The sequence below is a fragment of the Astyanax mexicanus genome, chromosome 21 (genome assembly GCF_023375975.1).
Source record: "Astyanax mexicanus isolate ESR-SI-001 chromosome 21, AstMex3_surface, whole genome shotgun sequence".
NCBI lineage: Eukaryota > Metazoa > Chordata > Actinopteri > Characiformes > Acestrorhamphidae > Astyanax > Astyanax mexicanus.
The window spans coordinates 13,314,524-13,330,596 of record NC_064428.1 but is presented as its reverse complement, the minus strand read 5'-3'; the positions used below and the strand labels follow the sequence as shown (position 1 = coordinate 13,330,596).

Below are 16,073 nucleotides of genomic sequence, written 5' to 3'. Positions count from 1 at the left end.
TTACAAAAAGCTGCAGCTGCAAATAGTCACATGATTCTGTGAGAAATTGCCTGGATGCAAAGAAGAAATTTGATTATCGCTATCGTTTTTCCATTAACTCAAAAGCTGCGATTGGTAGCAATTTAAAAAAAGAAAAGAAAGTCCTTAAGCTCTATTGGCCACACCCCCACAAGTGAAGCAAAACCCCAGTTGGAAAGGCTATGGTGTCCTCAGAACAGTACAGTGCTCATGTAAACTGCATACTCTAGTTCATAAGGTTGTATATAGTACGTCCTAGAAATCTGATTAAATTAATAATTTGATAAAGACAACTGGATTACAGCAATAGGACTTTTTAGTACATGTGTACACTTACTCTGATTTCTTTCATTTTTTTAGTCTGCAGATGCACAAGTTGGAGAGCCCATGATGTTCTCAGGACAGCACAGTACACTGAAAAAAATGATTCTTTGTCTCAACAAGCCATACTTAAAAAAAATCAATAAATACTACTTAAAATATTTATGTTTTTGGATTTACTTAATATAATTGAGTATATGCTATTTAGAAATGTCATTATTCCCTGAACTTAGATTAATACATTGTGTGAATGAATATTTTTTTAGTTGTTTCAACTTCCAGTCAAATTTAAGTTCGTTCAACTTGAGGCTGCATTGATCCTTGTGAAACGTCATCGCCTCCGCCATATTAGTCAGGTCAAAACTAGTGTGTAAACATATTCACAAGTTAAATGTTTTCTTCCTGGATAAACAGCACAACATGATTTATTATCAACACCGTCGATTTATTTTTGTGTTCAGCGGCTTAGGAGCGTATTTTTCAGGTTATCTTACTTAAATTATGAGAAACTGACCTCACCAATATGGCGGCGACGGTGACCCGTTCAGCGGAGAATGCGCATGTCTGGACGCTTGAACGCGCCAAATCGAGATGAAGACGACGCAAGTCATCACCTCCATGGTTCCACTCTTTGCACTACTCGTGTCAGCGCCGGTATGAGAACTTTTACCAGGTAAGAGGAGTTCTGTTATCTCCTGGTGCGCTGCTTCGTGGAACTGTTCCTCTGCGTTATAGCTACAGTTAATTAACTTTATAAATAAAGGAAATAAAACTTTTACTAGTGCAGGAGGAATCTCTGTGTTTTATATAAACCATTAGTGTTGTACTCCAGTCCGGTCTCGAGACCATAGACGAGCGGCCACGGTCTCGTCTCGGACTCGACCTTGTTTGGAATCGGTCTTATATATATCTCTCTTTCAAATAATGTTACCGGGAGAGAACTAAAGCTAGCGACTTGCGCTAACAAACTAATGCTACTGGTGAGAACACTAAATCTAGCAACCAGCTAGCTAACCTTAGCGACTTGCTAGCTAACTTTAGCGACTTGCGCTAACACACTAATGCTACTGGGGAGAACACTAAATCTAGCAACCAGCTAGCTAACCTTAGCGACTTGCTAGCTAACTTTAGCGACTTGCGCTAACACACTAATGCTACTGGGGAGAACATTAAATCTAGCAACCAGCTAGCTAACCTTAGCGACTTGCTAGCTAACTTTAGCGACTTGCGCTAACACACTAATGCTACTGGGGAGAACATTAAATCTAGCAACCAGCTAGCTAACCTTAGCGACTTGCTAGCTAACCTTAGCGACTTGCGCTAACACACTAATGCTACTGTGGAGAACACTAAATCTAGCAACCAGCTAGCTAACCTTAGCGACTTGCTAGCTAACCTTAGCGACTTGCGCTAACACACTAATGCTACTGTGGAGAACACTAAATCTAGCAACCAGCTAGCTAACCTTAGCGACTTGCTAGCTAACCTTAGCGACTTGCGCTAACACACTAATGCTACTGTGGAGAACACTAAATCTAGCAACCAGCTAGCTAACCTTAGCGACTTGCTAGCTAACCTTAGCGACTTGCGCTAACACACTAATGCTACTGTGGAGAACACTAAATCTAGCAGCCAGCTAGCTAACCTTAGCGACTTGCTAGCTAACTTTAGCGACGGGCTAGCTTAACACACTAATGCTACAGGAGAGTATCATTCCCAGTAGATAATCTACATGATAAAACACCCTCTATATGTGCACTGTGTTTACGTTTTTGCAGCAAAGATTCACATACAGAGGATACCTAAGTAGCATGAATGTAATAATGATGTAATCAGATTTAAGGGGTGCATTATCTTGGAGGCTGACTGACTGTCTATTACCAAAAGTATTTCATGGTTGGGTGTACAGTTATAAGAGTGCCTTGTAAGGTAGACTATCTGCTGGGAAATATTGGGAATATGTTTTTTTACATAAATTATGTTTATTCAATTAATACATTTTGGCCCTATATTACTAAATCCTTATTGAGAAAGTAATAAAAACAATTCCACAGAGATCATAACTTTGACCCGCATATCATGTGTACTTCACAGTATATCTTGATATGGTTTATATAAAACACATCAGTAAAGGCTTTATTTATGTCTGAAATTTACTGTATTTTATATATTTAAAGTGCACTGAATAATGACGAGAGGGCATGTTGGTTTTAATTTAAAATTTACAGAATAGACATGCAACATGCTCACTTAAAGCTTCAAAATTCACAAACTGGTTAAGACTAGTAGTTAGACATGGACTGTAGAAAAATGCTAGTTAAAGTGTTTTCTTTTTAAGGAGCAGCAAGATACCACCCTTTAGCTCTGCTGAAACAAACTAAAAATGCCCACATACCCATGAGTCATGTTACCAAGGAAAAACTATATATTTTTCCTGATGGTAAAGTAAAAGTGTGCAGTTTCTCTTGCCAGTATTTCAACAGTTAACTAACTTTTTTCTCTCAGTTTATTAACTTTAAAAAAAAACATATATTGTGGGCACCATTGCTTAGGTGTAGTTTTTGTTAACACTTCTATTAAATCCACCTTTACAGCTGTAATCGCTGTTCAACAAACACTAACTGGCTTTGTTAAGTCAACAAAGATTGTTCACACATGTGTCACCCTATCTAATTTTAACATTTTTGCATTAACATCTGTTATGTTTTTGTTCTTTTCTAGTGTTCATGAAGTGGCACTGCAAATTCTGCAGCACTGTTCTTCCTAAAAAAGGTGATCTTTTGAAACATTATCGATTACAACATGACTCTCTTGGTCGCCACAAATCTCAGCCATGCCTTTATTCTGATTGCCCATGCTCTTTTAAGACACTGAGCGCACTTCGTTCACATTTGTCAAGACAACATGCCTCAGTTGATTCTGAACTAAAGGAGTCCCTTTTCTTTTTATGTCAAAATTGTGGTGCAAGTAAGTTTTCAACAGAAAGTGATTTTTTTGCCCATCTTGGGCGTCATCTAAAGTGTCTGGAGACTGTTGACTGTGTGTTTAATCACTGTAATTTCCGGACAAATGTGTATGGAACTTTTGCTGCCCACAAAAGCAGAAAACATACTCCTCATACCGTTGATGATTTTAAACCAGTTGTCTTACAAAGGAGTGTAAATTCAGTTAATGTTGGTCTGAGCAACACAAGTCAGGATGAGGAAGATGGAGACTGTAATTATTTGTCAGTAGTTGAGGAAAAGGATTGCACATCAAATCTTGCTTTGAGAAAATTTGGATCACTTCTCCTAAAATTGGAAACTAAATTTCATGTTTCAGTCAAGTGCATTGACCAGTTGGTTGAAGATATTCAGTTTATTTCTGCTGTTGCCTCAACGGAGACATTTAAAGATATAATTGAGAAAACTTTGCAAAAACATAATTGTCCTGTTGATGCTCCATTAATAACAGACTTGGCAAATGAGCTATGTGAATGCAACTTCTTAAGCAAAGCTTTAGGAACTAGTGGTCCTTTTTCAACTTCATACAAGAGAAGAGAATATTTTAAAGAAAACTTCAACATTGTGGAACCTGTGGAATACATTATTGATGCAAAGGAAAAAAAAACATTCCAGTATGTTCCCATTCTTAAGTCTTTGTCCCAGTTGTTGAATGACAAAGATATATTTCAAAGAGCTGTTGAAGGCTTTGCAGCTTCCAAAAGTGGTGTCCCCCAATTGAGATCCTATTTTGATGGTACATATTTCAGACAAAATGAGTTGCTATCTGGTGGAGAATTTAAAATTTCATTGATATTGTACGTTGATGACTTTGAGGTCTGCAATCCACTTGGCACAGCACGTAAGAAGTATAAAACTACAGCAGTTTACTGGGCGTTGGGCAACATACCCTCACAACTGCGATCCGAGTTGACTTCAATTTATTTGGCAGTCCTGGGCAAAGCAGATGACGTTAAAAGATATGGCTATGCATCTCTTCTTGAACCACTTTTGAAGGACCTTAGAACCTTAGAGGAGGAAGGAGTCTTCATATCTCTGCTTGGTAAAAATGTCCAAGGCACAGTACAGTGTGTCGTTGCTGACAATTTAGGGGCACATTCTATTGGTGGGTTTGTGGAAAGTTTTTCTGGGAAATACACTTGCAGATTTTGCCTCGCACAACGTTCTGAATTTCAATTAAAAGAAGTGCGTACTGGTGCTTTTCAAATGCGAACAAATGAGGAACATTCTGTACACTTGCAACAAGTGTTAGAAGACTCAAGTCTTGTTCATTACTGTGGTGTCAAAAGACAATGTGCCTTGACTGAGAAACTGAACCATTTTCATGTCTTGTCTGGTTACCCACCAGATTTATTACATGATCTTTTTGAAGGAATCGTTCCTCTGGAAATTGCCCTGTGCTTGAATGAATTCATTCAAAAGAAGTATTTGACAATACTGGAGACAAATGACTCAATAAAGTGTTTCCCTTTCAAGTGTTCTGATAAAACAAACTGCCCAAAATTGTTGTCACCTGGTTTTGCTGCTAAGAAGAGCATTGGAGGAAATGCCCATGAAAACTGGGCTCTCCTAAGATTCCTTCCATTTCTTATTGGACCCAAAATACCAGTTGATGAACCAGCATGGTTAATCCTGATGGACCTGAAAGAAGTTGTGGAACTAATTGTTTCCCCAGTACACACCCAGGAGTCCCTTGGCTATCTTGACACAAAAATATCTGAGCACAGGCAAAGATTCTTGGATGTCTTTCCAAAGGAAAATTTGTTACCCAAGCATCATTACCTTGAACATTATCCACACTTAATAGAGGCCTTTGGTCCCTTAGTGGCATTGTGGACAATGCGCTTTGAGGCAAAGCACAGGTTTTTTAAACGTGTGGTCCAGCATGCCAGTTCTTTCAAAAACATCTTGCTCTCTCTTGCTGTGAAGCATCAGCTCTTGATGGCTTATCAGACGAATGAATCAAGTTGTCTAAAACCGGCTCTTTGTGTCTCACGTGTGTCTGAAGTACCTCTGGATTTGTTAAGCGATGATGTACGAGAAGCAATCCAAAAAAAAAATGTAAACAGTGCAACGGTTAATTTGGCAGATACAGCGCTGTACTATGGAACAAAGTACTCAAAAGGCATGATTTTGCCTTATGGATCCACTGCAGGGCTTCCAGATTTTGTGCAAATACAACAAATAATGATTGTTGGTGAGACATTCAGGTTCATTGTGAAGACTTGTCAGGCCTGGTACAATCAGCATTTGAGGTCTTATGAGCTAGAAACAACTGGGCATTTTCAAGTACTTGATCAACAGGAGTTGTTTGATGTTATGCCATTATCAGCGTACAGCATTGCAGGGCGGACTATGGTTACACTGAAGCGTGCTATTTGCCTTCCACTCTAAATCAGTCTTCTTTCATAGTGGTTGAAGATGCTTCATTTTCATTTAATCTTTAACCTTCTTTTTCTCTATTTTGCTAAAAGGAAAGGATGTCTGAACCAGCAAAGCTGCGTGTGATTCTGGATGACCATGATATCCGAAAGCTGGTCTTGCCTTCAGGGATCCCTGGTACATGTCAAGACCTGGAATTGATCATCAGAGAGACATTTCAGCTTCAGGGAAACTTCAGCCTGCTCTATAAGGATGCTGAGTTTGGTGATTTTTTTTCCTTGACCACAACAGCAGATCTTAAAGACAAAGACACTGTCAAAGTAGTTCTTGTTGAGCCTTTGTATATAACTTTAACAGAAAGTGACCCAGCAGGTCCTGTCTCTACACTGTCAGATAGCTCTTCTAGTTCCTCATCTCATGCTTCATCTGCTGAAACCATAATTCTCTCTTCTCCGGAGAACCGTGGGAGATCACAACAGTGGCCATCACCATTTGAAATTCCAGAATTTGCTTATGATACAGAGCTGATTCTCGAGTCTGCTAATGCTGCATTTAGAAAGGATGGCACATGTCTGAACAATCCAAGCATCAAGTCTGATATTCTTGAAAAACTGGCTGAAAGGATCTACCAATTTTGTGCATATCCAACCAGTGAGCAGATATGCAATGTTGCTGAGGCATTAATACAAAAGCATCCATGCTTGAAGGAACCAGGTTCATTCTCTGGGTTGTATGGATGGCAAACAAGGCTAAAGTATAAGATGGGAAATTACAGGTCTAAATTGAGAAGACTGGGATGTCCAGAGCTTGTTGTCAACTCTGCCTCCAGCAAGACAGCAGCGGCGAAAGATGTCAAAAAGCCACGTAAAGCAGAGGTTAATTACCTCCCCCCATACCCCACTGGAGAATCCAAACAAACTCTTGAAAAGGAGAGGGTAGATCTTCTCAGTGAGGTTAAGAAGAAAAATAATCAGAAGACCATAAGTGAGAAGATGTCAAGAACATTTTCACATCGAAGACAGGAAGTGGTGAATGAAAACCCTGCCATAGAAGATCTTCTTCATAGATGGCCAGCTTTGTTTGATGCTATTCAGGTAACTGCTGTATGAGTGTGTGCTAATGGTAACACTTCCATAAGGGCCACTATATTAAGGGTTAATATTTTTATGTAATTTAATGGTTCATGCAGAGTTTACGAATCACTTATAAGCATAATCCCATATTTACAAGTACTGTTCATTAACTGTTAATTAATTGACTTAATGGTACATAACAATTGCTTGTTGTTTCTTATCCATTTATGAACCATTAAAAAACCCTATACAGTTACCCTTAATGTGAAATGTGAATATGCTAATATTACTTTTATTGACATAATTAAACAATCGAATTAATGATTTTTTTATTTGTCAATGTTTGTAGATAAAAGAAGAATTCAAAAGAATTACAACCATTGAGCTGGAAACAACATTCATTGCAAATTTGGACAAGCACACAGTGAGGCTCCTGTCTTTGTTCTCTGCTAAAGGAGGTGCTGCTGGACGGAAGATGGGTCAACTTCTGGATCTTTTGAAGCAGGTATTATGGTGGTTGACATACTGTATATTATAGGATACTGACATGCTGCCAAACTTGCAGGTTGTACAGACATTAGATACCCTTTTAGAGCTAGTTCCTTTCATATACATACAAACTAAATTTCCAATTAAATTAATGATGGGATTACCAAACAGCAAAAGACTTAGTATTGCGTAAACAGTTTTAGGGTTTACATACATTAACTACAAAGGAAATTTGTATTGTCTCTCTGATCCTTAAATTTTCTATTGATAGTCACACTAAAAGCAAAATACATCTTGATTTCAGGGTTGCACTACCATGGTTTTAAAATGGTTTCAACATGGTGCAACAACTATGTACTGGTGCTTTTGTAAATCTACAAGGTGCCAGAATGTAACTGCGTTGGGTTGCAAGGTGTGGCATACTGCCCACCCCAATTGCAAATAAAAACTCCAAAACATATATTTAGTTGAAAGCAGTACAAAATCAACATTTCTGATTTTAAAATTGAGAAATCTTACGGTTTAAAATAAAATAAATGCTCAATTTAATTTGTTTCCAGCAACACATTCCAGAAATTCTGGGATGGGACAGCAAAAGATTTTAATTTGTGTAATACTACTTAACAAAATAGTTTTTTTTGGTTACAAGCCAGATATATGATTGGTGTAAAAAGAGTCCCAAGGTTTACCATTTTACATTGAAAAATGTTATTTTTGAATTGTTGCACTGCCCATGCTGTCTTTTACAGAGTGACGAACCCCCCCCAATCTATCTATAATTCTGCAAAAATCAGTCTCTTTTTTTTTTTTTTTTTTTTTATTATTATTCAATCATTGCCAATTAAACAAATATTTGGTTTGAGAGGTGTTGCTGGAATCAAATTCAAACTGGGCATTAAAAAACAAAAACAGTATTATTTTTAACAATTATTTTAGTATTAAAAATACGTTTTAAATTATTTGTACATTGTTGCATTCTGTTTTTATTGATATTTTGGACAAAGACTGTTTAGCCATGGTGAGCGTCATGCACAAATCAAGGAACCTCAAACATTATGGAATAAATATACATTTTTGCACAAAACATTTGACTGCATCAGCATTGGGTGGTACATTCTTCATTTGGTATGGCAATTAAAATGTATCCAGTAGTGTGCGTATCATAATACCATTATGTAATGAAAAGACGCAGGGTAAAATTCAGCTCTGTGTAGTTTAGACACATTAGACATGTTGTAAATGGTTCTCTTTTTTCATTAATAGGAAGAGACTACTGAAATGCGCCGAGATGTGGTGATCCGCTGCTTAATAGTGTACTTCTCCGAAAGTGTAGATGATCTTATTAAGGATTACCATGTAAGTAAACTTACAGAGATTCATGGTTCTAAATAGTGTTTGGGCAATAGCTTTGCAGCTGTTTGTGAATATGGTTTTCAGTCACAAGATAGGAATTACACAGCAATTAACTATCAATGTATCAACATGTGGTGTAGAAGTCCATTCACACCAGAGGTGCTGCACCAAAAGTACCATGGAGCTGTGGGTGGCTATATAGACTGCATAGCTTAATATCCCTCCAGATGGCCACTGACCACGTGCTAAAAGGGGCCCAACAACAATACTAGTTAGTGTAAATTGTAAATGTCGCTAGTTTAATTCCTCTTTCAGGCTTAATGTGTAAAACCCTTAATTTTGAAATGCAGAAATTCGTCCAAATGTAGCATTAAATATGCTTTTTTTATTTTAGGGTGCTCCATCTGATGAAGTAAAAGAGGATCTTGCACAGCATACAATCAAAATTGTCACCAAAGGTGGTTCTACGGAGGATGACCCGTTGGATGTTGGGATTGTGCTGGAAGGCAGAGAAGTACTGTCTGGGTTGTCCAGTGTTGCAAGGGCGTGTGCCTTGTTACTAGGTCTGATCTATGCTGTGAACCTTAGTTACCCCCAAACAACTCAGGTACACGTTTGAATTTTGTCAAAAGATGCTGTTAGAACTGGACAGTGGGAAACTTTCACCAAAAGTGCACGCACTGAAGTCCAAGTTGCTGAGTTAAATGTGTGGTTATCAGTGTCTCAAAAGAGGTATGTGCAAGTTGCTAAGCAGTAGGTCTCAGGGACTTTTGTTTTGTGTAAAGTGATGCTATTTTTGGCTAATGACATGTTGTCATGTTGTAATATTGAAACATTGTCTTGACTACAACTTTCAGTTTGTTTTATGCACTTTATAGGCTAACAGCAGTGAAAAAAAAATTTAAATGGATTTTCTTTAGTTTTGTATAACTTGCTGCAATTTATGGTCACTGATGTTGTTGGCATATTCTAATGACAGTGTTGTCTTTGTAAGTGTAACTGTAGTTCCCCCCCCCCCCCCTTCCTTTTACTAGTCAGCCATCAATCATTAGGATTTTAAAACTCCTAAAATGTTTGGATTTTTCAGATGATTGACTGTTAAAGTTGACTGTTAAAACTGGCAAGCTTTTGTTCATTTAAAACTATACAGCAGGTCTCAAGGCCTCTTTAAGGACTCTGTTGCATGTTTTGTTCATTTTGCACTTAATCTGAATCTGTATGTTGGACTGAGAAACTGAGTTTTTGGTTTCCATTCTTAAATATTTTAGGAATTTAAAAATACTGTACCTCAACTTCATGCATTGTTAATGTATGAGTAAGAAATGTATTAATAAAAATAAATTCAAGTAATACATTTTGTATAAGTCAATTTGTACATTTATAATTTGTTAAGGTGAATATGTAAATTGAGCTTGATTTAATTGAGTTAGACTAACTTAATATTTAAAGGTGAATATGTAAATTAAGCTTGATTTCATTCAGTTAGACTAACTTAATATTTAAAGGTGAATATGTAAATTAAACTTGATTTCATTGAGTTAGACTGACTTAATATTTAAAGGTGAATATGTAAATTAAACTTGATTTCATTGAGTTAGACTGACTTAATATTTAAAGGTGAATATGTAAATTAAACTTGATTTCATTGAGTTAGACTGACTTAATATTTAAAGGTGAATATATAAATTAAGCTTGATTTCATTGAGTTAGACTAACTTAATATTTAAAGGTGAATATGTAAATTGAGCTTGATTTCTTTGAGTTGGACTGACTTGATATTAAGTTGTATGAGTCTAATACAAATGAGTTGGTGTAACAAAATATTTTTAGTTGAACTTACTTAAAAATTCATCAAGTTGAATTTACTTAAAAAAATTGGTGCAAAACGTTGCCTTGATTTTTTTAAGTAAATCCAACACATGATTTTTTTCAGTGTAGGACATAAACAGTTTTAAATAGAGGATATAGTCATTGGCGTAGGAACCAGGGGGGATGGGTGGGACATGTCCCACCCAATATTGGAAACAGGTGGATTTGTCCCCCCCAAAAATTATATAGTTTCGCTCAGATCAGCTGTACTATTAATGAGGAGACAGACCAGACCAATCACGAAGCCGGTTCAGGTATTAAGTCCCGCCTCTCAGCACAAACAGCCAATCAGCTTGCTGGTTTTGCGGCCCGCGGTGTGCTAGTGGGGGAAGCCCCGCCCCCTCGCTGTGAGATTTAGCAGCGGGATCGGGCTGCAGCAGCTTCTGGATATACGGGGATTTTTCTAAAAGAAAGGTAACGATAGGCTAACCACATAAACTGTGATGATGTTTCTGATAGCTGGTTAAAAATACAAGACTCTAAATCAGCACACAGTTTAAACCCACTGTGATTAATAAACTGCAGCTGTGTGAGTGAGTTAGCTTAACTTTGGAATTAGTTAGATTGGAAGTCAACGTTAAAAAAAAAATAAACTATATACGTAATGTTCAACTTGCCCTGTACCTGATTAGCTAATTACTGTTTCATTTTTAAACTGTCTTTATTAATTTAGGATTACAGGATTTACTGTGAGCAATAATGAACAAAAATTCATTTAGTTAACTAGTTATCTAGAAGCCAGATGTAGTGGATAGTCAGAATTTAGTACAGTACTTTATGTTTGTAGTTTAAAGCAGTTTCTTAACCCTGATCTCTGCCCCAAAATTGTGTTTTCCACCTGATCCAGCTGATCAGCTAATAAACAGTCATTTACTGAGTTTACTGAGTTTAATCATGTATATCCAGCAGTGTATTAAACACATCATACCACCTCTTACTTTATTAAATGTCTTTAAAGCAGAGAAAGCTCTAGAATATGTAGAACAGTGTTAATATTAAGTAGAATATGTAAGAACAGGGTTCACAGTAAGGCCACATGTCCTGACGTTTATAATTAAAATCTTTATGAAACGTAAAGTTACATTCTTTTACATAAAAGGACACCAATCTTTAGAAGAGCTCTTAAAAATAAAAGCGTAGGATTTTTTTAAAGAGTGGAGAAAATGTAAATATACAACAGAATTGACATGCCAATACATGATTATAATAATAATAATAATAATAATAACCAAATCTGTTATATTATTTTAAATATTAGGTGATAACTGATCATTTTTGTCATATGTATATGTATATGCATATTTGTTTCTTACAACAGTAAATGTAATGTGAAGTAACATGTTTAGGTTGTAAAATCACCTTGTTAACTAATAAAAAACAAAATACAGAAAAAAAATTATTATTTGTGATAAACTATAGTGTGGGCTTGGGTTCATATTGGCAAATGTGTCCCCCCCAATATCAAACCTGCTCCTACACCCTTGGATATAGTATTAAATTAGAAAAGTGTTCAAAGTAAATTACAGCCGTGAACAGTGAATAGTAACTTCTCAAAAACGTCTCAGAAACAAGATGTCATTAATATTATACTGTTTTTCATAGATTTCGCCATTGCCAGACTGTTTTGCAGGTGCATTAATTGCAGGTATGGTCTTCAGGTATTGTGATATATTAGCATATCACCCTCAGTCAGCTGTTCTAGTTAAAGATAACATCAGTCAGTTTCAGGGTCCGACACATTACCAGATATTCTTGACTTACTATCTTTATCTATCTTTGACAATGTTGTGTAAACTAAGATTTTTCAAACTGATGTTTCATTTCATGATGTCTCTTAATATTAAACTCCTTAATTATGCCAACTTTTAGACTCTTTGGCCCGTTTTTCTGCGCTACAACTGAGCACCCTCTCCGCTTTTAGACTCTTTGGCCCGTTTTTCTGCGCTACAGCTGCACAGCCTCTCCACTTTTAGACTCTTTGGCCCGTTTCTGACACCTGGCGTTCAAACTGTGAATCTCACATTATACAATCCTGCTTAACAGCGGGCTAACTTTCATTCTATTTCTAAAATACCTCGCGGGCCGCTCCAAAAAAGGAAACGGGCCGCAAATGGCCCGCGGGCCGTAGTTTGGACACCCCTGATATAAGTGATGTGAAGTGATACAAGTGATCTGTAATACACCACATTAGGCACTAATGGTCAAATTTAAATAATTTAATTAAGGTATATATGTAATGCCATCTAGTGGCTTTTTTGGTAGCAGTAGTGTGCACTATTAAAACAGCAATGTGCAACATAACAAAATAAATAATAATAAAATAAAATACAGGAACAGTCATGTACAAAATAATAGAACAATTAGAGCCTTAACAAACTGAACTCTATCCTACTATAACAGTTAAACATGAAGAATAAAACTCGGCTCCTGAGAATGACAAGTTTTTTTCTTTAATAAAGATATATTATTAACTTTATCTGAGAGAAAGATGCTCCTTAAGGTACCAAAACTATTACCATATTTGAGGCTAGACAAAACAACTGTTATTTTTATATTTTTTCAAGTTTTTCTTTAAGAAGATGAGAATGTTCACATTCTTTGGAGAACGGGCTGCTCTTTGAGCAGTCACAATGTCCGTGGCTACAGTGTGCTGCGTCATTTGCCGATCGTCTTTTTGACTTTGACTTTAAATCGTGACACCCCTAATATATATATTTACATATATATATATATATATATATAAAGACCCGTATTTATATATATATATATATATATATATATATATATATATATATATATATATATATATATATATATATATTTATATATATATAAATACGGGTCTTTTTGACTTTGACTTTAAATATCGAAATCGTGACACCCCTAATATATATATTTACGTATATATATACATATATATGTATATATGTATATATATATACATATATATATGTATATATATATACATATATATATATATATATTTAAACCAGTAAACTCTAGCAAGTATCTCAACCCAAAATCTGACAGTCTGAGTACTGGAATATAGAGTATGTACAGTATATATGCAGAGAATACAGCTCTGCTGTTAGTGAGCGTGGGGTAAAGATGTTGATGCAGCTGTTTTGGGTTGGGCTGGTTGCTCTTTGTCAGCAGAATCTGGCCTTGATTTAATGTTTCTGTCCGTTTTTTTTATAAAGCTGCAGATTTCTGTGTTTCTTCTGTGAACCGAAGCTTCGTACAAGCTGTGTTTACTAACTGCGGTAGGGGAGATTAGTGCTGGAACTGAATGGGAATAAAGAATGCATGATAAATTGAATTAAGGAAACTTATTTTACTTTATTATAAACATCTCAGCTGAGTATAAAAGAGCGTTTTCACACCTGTAGTTTGAGTTTAATTGAGTTTATTTGGAGAGTTTCTCCCTCTGTTTGGTTTGGTTTCACACAGGCATAAAAACACCTAAACACACCAAAATAGCAACCCACATAAGCACATCGTCTCCTCTCATTGGTCAGAGTTATCTGGTGCGGGAGTAATAAAGTAAATATAGTGAGAAGATTCTATGTTCCAGTGCGAATATCTGTATATCTGTGCAGTGTGACGCTGTTTTAAAGGTGAACTCCAGTGTGAAATGGAAATGAAGCTTTGGTTGTATTTATTGAAACATGATAAAAGGTACTAATCTTTGTTTAATAGCCTTCCTCCGCTCTCCTGCAGCTTTCTGAGATCCAGTATTTTGTGCAAACAGGCTTTAGAATGGATGATATGGGGCATTTTATCCGTGAGCAGATTGCAAAATGTATTCCTTGGAAATGCATTCCAGGAATTCCAGCTGTTGCTGTAAAAATCAGGTTACTGTCGATATTAGAATGCAAAGATCCAATAACAAATTACATAAACACAAAAACATTACTCATAAAGTTTTATTATTCGTTCTCATGATCGACAGTTGACTTATTGTGACCTAAATTTAAGTTTGTAATAAGCTTCTTGTGCAGTTTTTAATTTATTAATGCCTCGTTTTAAATGTCAGGGCTCTCCAGATTTGACCAATGAAGTGTGGAGCTACTTTGAGCTGAATAACGGTGTAAAAAGACATTTATCTGCAGAGTAAAATATGCCCCATATCACTCATTCTATTCTAAAAGCCTGTTTGGGCAAAGTGCACAATATACTGGATATCAGAAAGCTGCAGGAGAGCGGAGATGAGCTATTCAACAAAGATTAGTACCTTTTATCATGTTTTAATAAATACTCCCAAAGTCTACTTCACACAGAAGTTCTCCTTTAACATAGAACGCTGAACACTGAATTTGCCGCTGTTCTTTTAAACACAGTGTTTTCAATGGGACGTGGCTACGAGCATTGAGCGCTGCACATGCCATGCTCTCAGTGTGTAAACAGCAGCATGGAGCAGCAGAAACAGCATTTGTTCATAGCTGTGGTAATTGATTAGCGTTATCCGTCTAATATATCAAATAAAACTGCAGCTCATCAGCAGTTTAGCTCAAATAAAAAAGTATATTTAATAGCTGGGTCGGCTACAAGTGAAACGCTCTAGAAAACAAATCCGCACGGGGGTAGATCATGGCGGAGGTTGTAGTCAGACTTGGTTGCATAATAAATTTGTGTTTAAAAAAATAGTAATGCATTACTGATTACAAATTAATCAGATGCGTAAATGTTTTAACATTGACAGCCCTACTTTTTAATGCATTTCTTGTTAAATTTTAATGCACCATCTTGTTAAATGCACCATCGAAGCCAGCGGATAATGCTTAGTCTAATTTCCGATATATATATATATATATATATATATATATATATATATATATATATATATATATATATATATATATATACAGTATATGGTAGCAAATAGGTGTAATCAATATTCCGGTGATTGGCTTCCTGGAGGTGCCGTATGCAGTGACGTGATTATATAAGGTGCATTCTGAGTATCGTAGTTTTTGTTTTTATTGAGAGTTTTTAATGCATTTCTTGTTCAAAATCATTGTTCATGCACCGCTGAAGCCAACGGATAATGCTTAGTCTAATTTCCGAAGCAAATCTCACAAAAGTGCACCAATATTATCTCAAAACACCTTTTTCTTTAAGCCGTTTTCTTTGGAAGTAATCCAAAACAAAGGCATCGCTTTCACCTCTGTTTCCACCAGCCTGTCCAAACAGCCGAACGGCGAGCGCACGTAGTGCGCCGCGGCGTTATTAGCCCTATTCTCCCAGATAACCAAAGGTAAATTTGGAGTCATTTTCCATCTGCCGCGTGTTCCCGAGCTAATTTCACACCTGATCGTTTGCAATATTAGTTTGCAGGGGTCTTTGTGGAGCTTATGATTACCGTGTTTCAGGAATTAATCTGCGCTAACCGTTTCACCTGCTGCTGCGCTAAAGCAGCCCTCCGCACCTCGCCTCCGACTGCAGCCCTATACTCCTGGAGATTAATGAGATAAGTGTGTAGAAGTGTGTGTGTTTAGAAGTGTGTGTGTGTGTGTGTGTGTGTGTGTGTGTGTGTGCTGTGTTGATGTTAGATTATAATTTTTTT

At 36.5% G+C, this 16,073-nt stretch overlaps 1 protein-coding gene across 4 annotated transcripts; it reads left to right on the top strand.

Annotated features, from left to right (window-relative positions):
- Positions 1–597: 597 nt before the first annotated feature.
- Positions 598–10,570, top strand: LOC111192359 (sterile alpha motif domain-containing protein 3-like). 4 transcript variants are annotated; one of them, XR_007428221.1, is made up of 6 exons: positions 598–1,012; positions 3,061–3,111; positions 7,146–7,301; positions 8,549–8,641; positions 9,033–10,311; positions 10,368–10,570. XR_007428221.1 is itself a non-coding variant. In XM_049470147.1 (6 exons), the coding sequence occupies exons 3-6, from the start codon at positions 5,822–5,824 to the stop codon at positions 9,255–9,257; spliced, it is 1,470 nt and encodes a 489-aa protein (XP_049326104.1). In that variant the 5' UTR covers positions 598–1,012; positions 3,061–3,111; positions 5,816–5,821; the 3' UTR covers positions 9,258–9,988. The 4 variants fall into 4 exon arrangements, 3 of the variants coding, with proteins under 3 accessions (XP_049326104.1, XP_049326105.1, XP_049326106.1); XM_049470147.1 differs by lacking the exon at positions 10,368–10,570 and adding an exon at positions 5,816–6,817 and having other exon boundaries at positions 9,033–9,988; XM_049470148.1 differs by lacking the exons at positions 8,549–8,641; positions 10,368–10,570 and adding an exon at positions 5,816–6,817 and having other exon boundaries at positions 9,033–9,988.
- Positions 10,571–16,073: the final 5,503 nt, after the last annotated feature.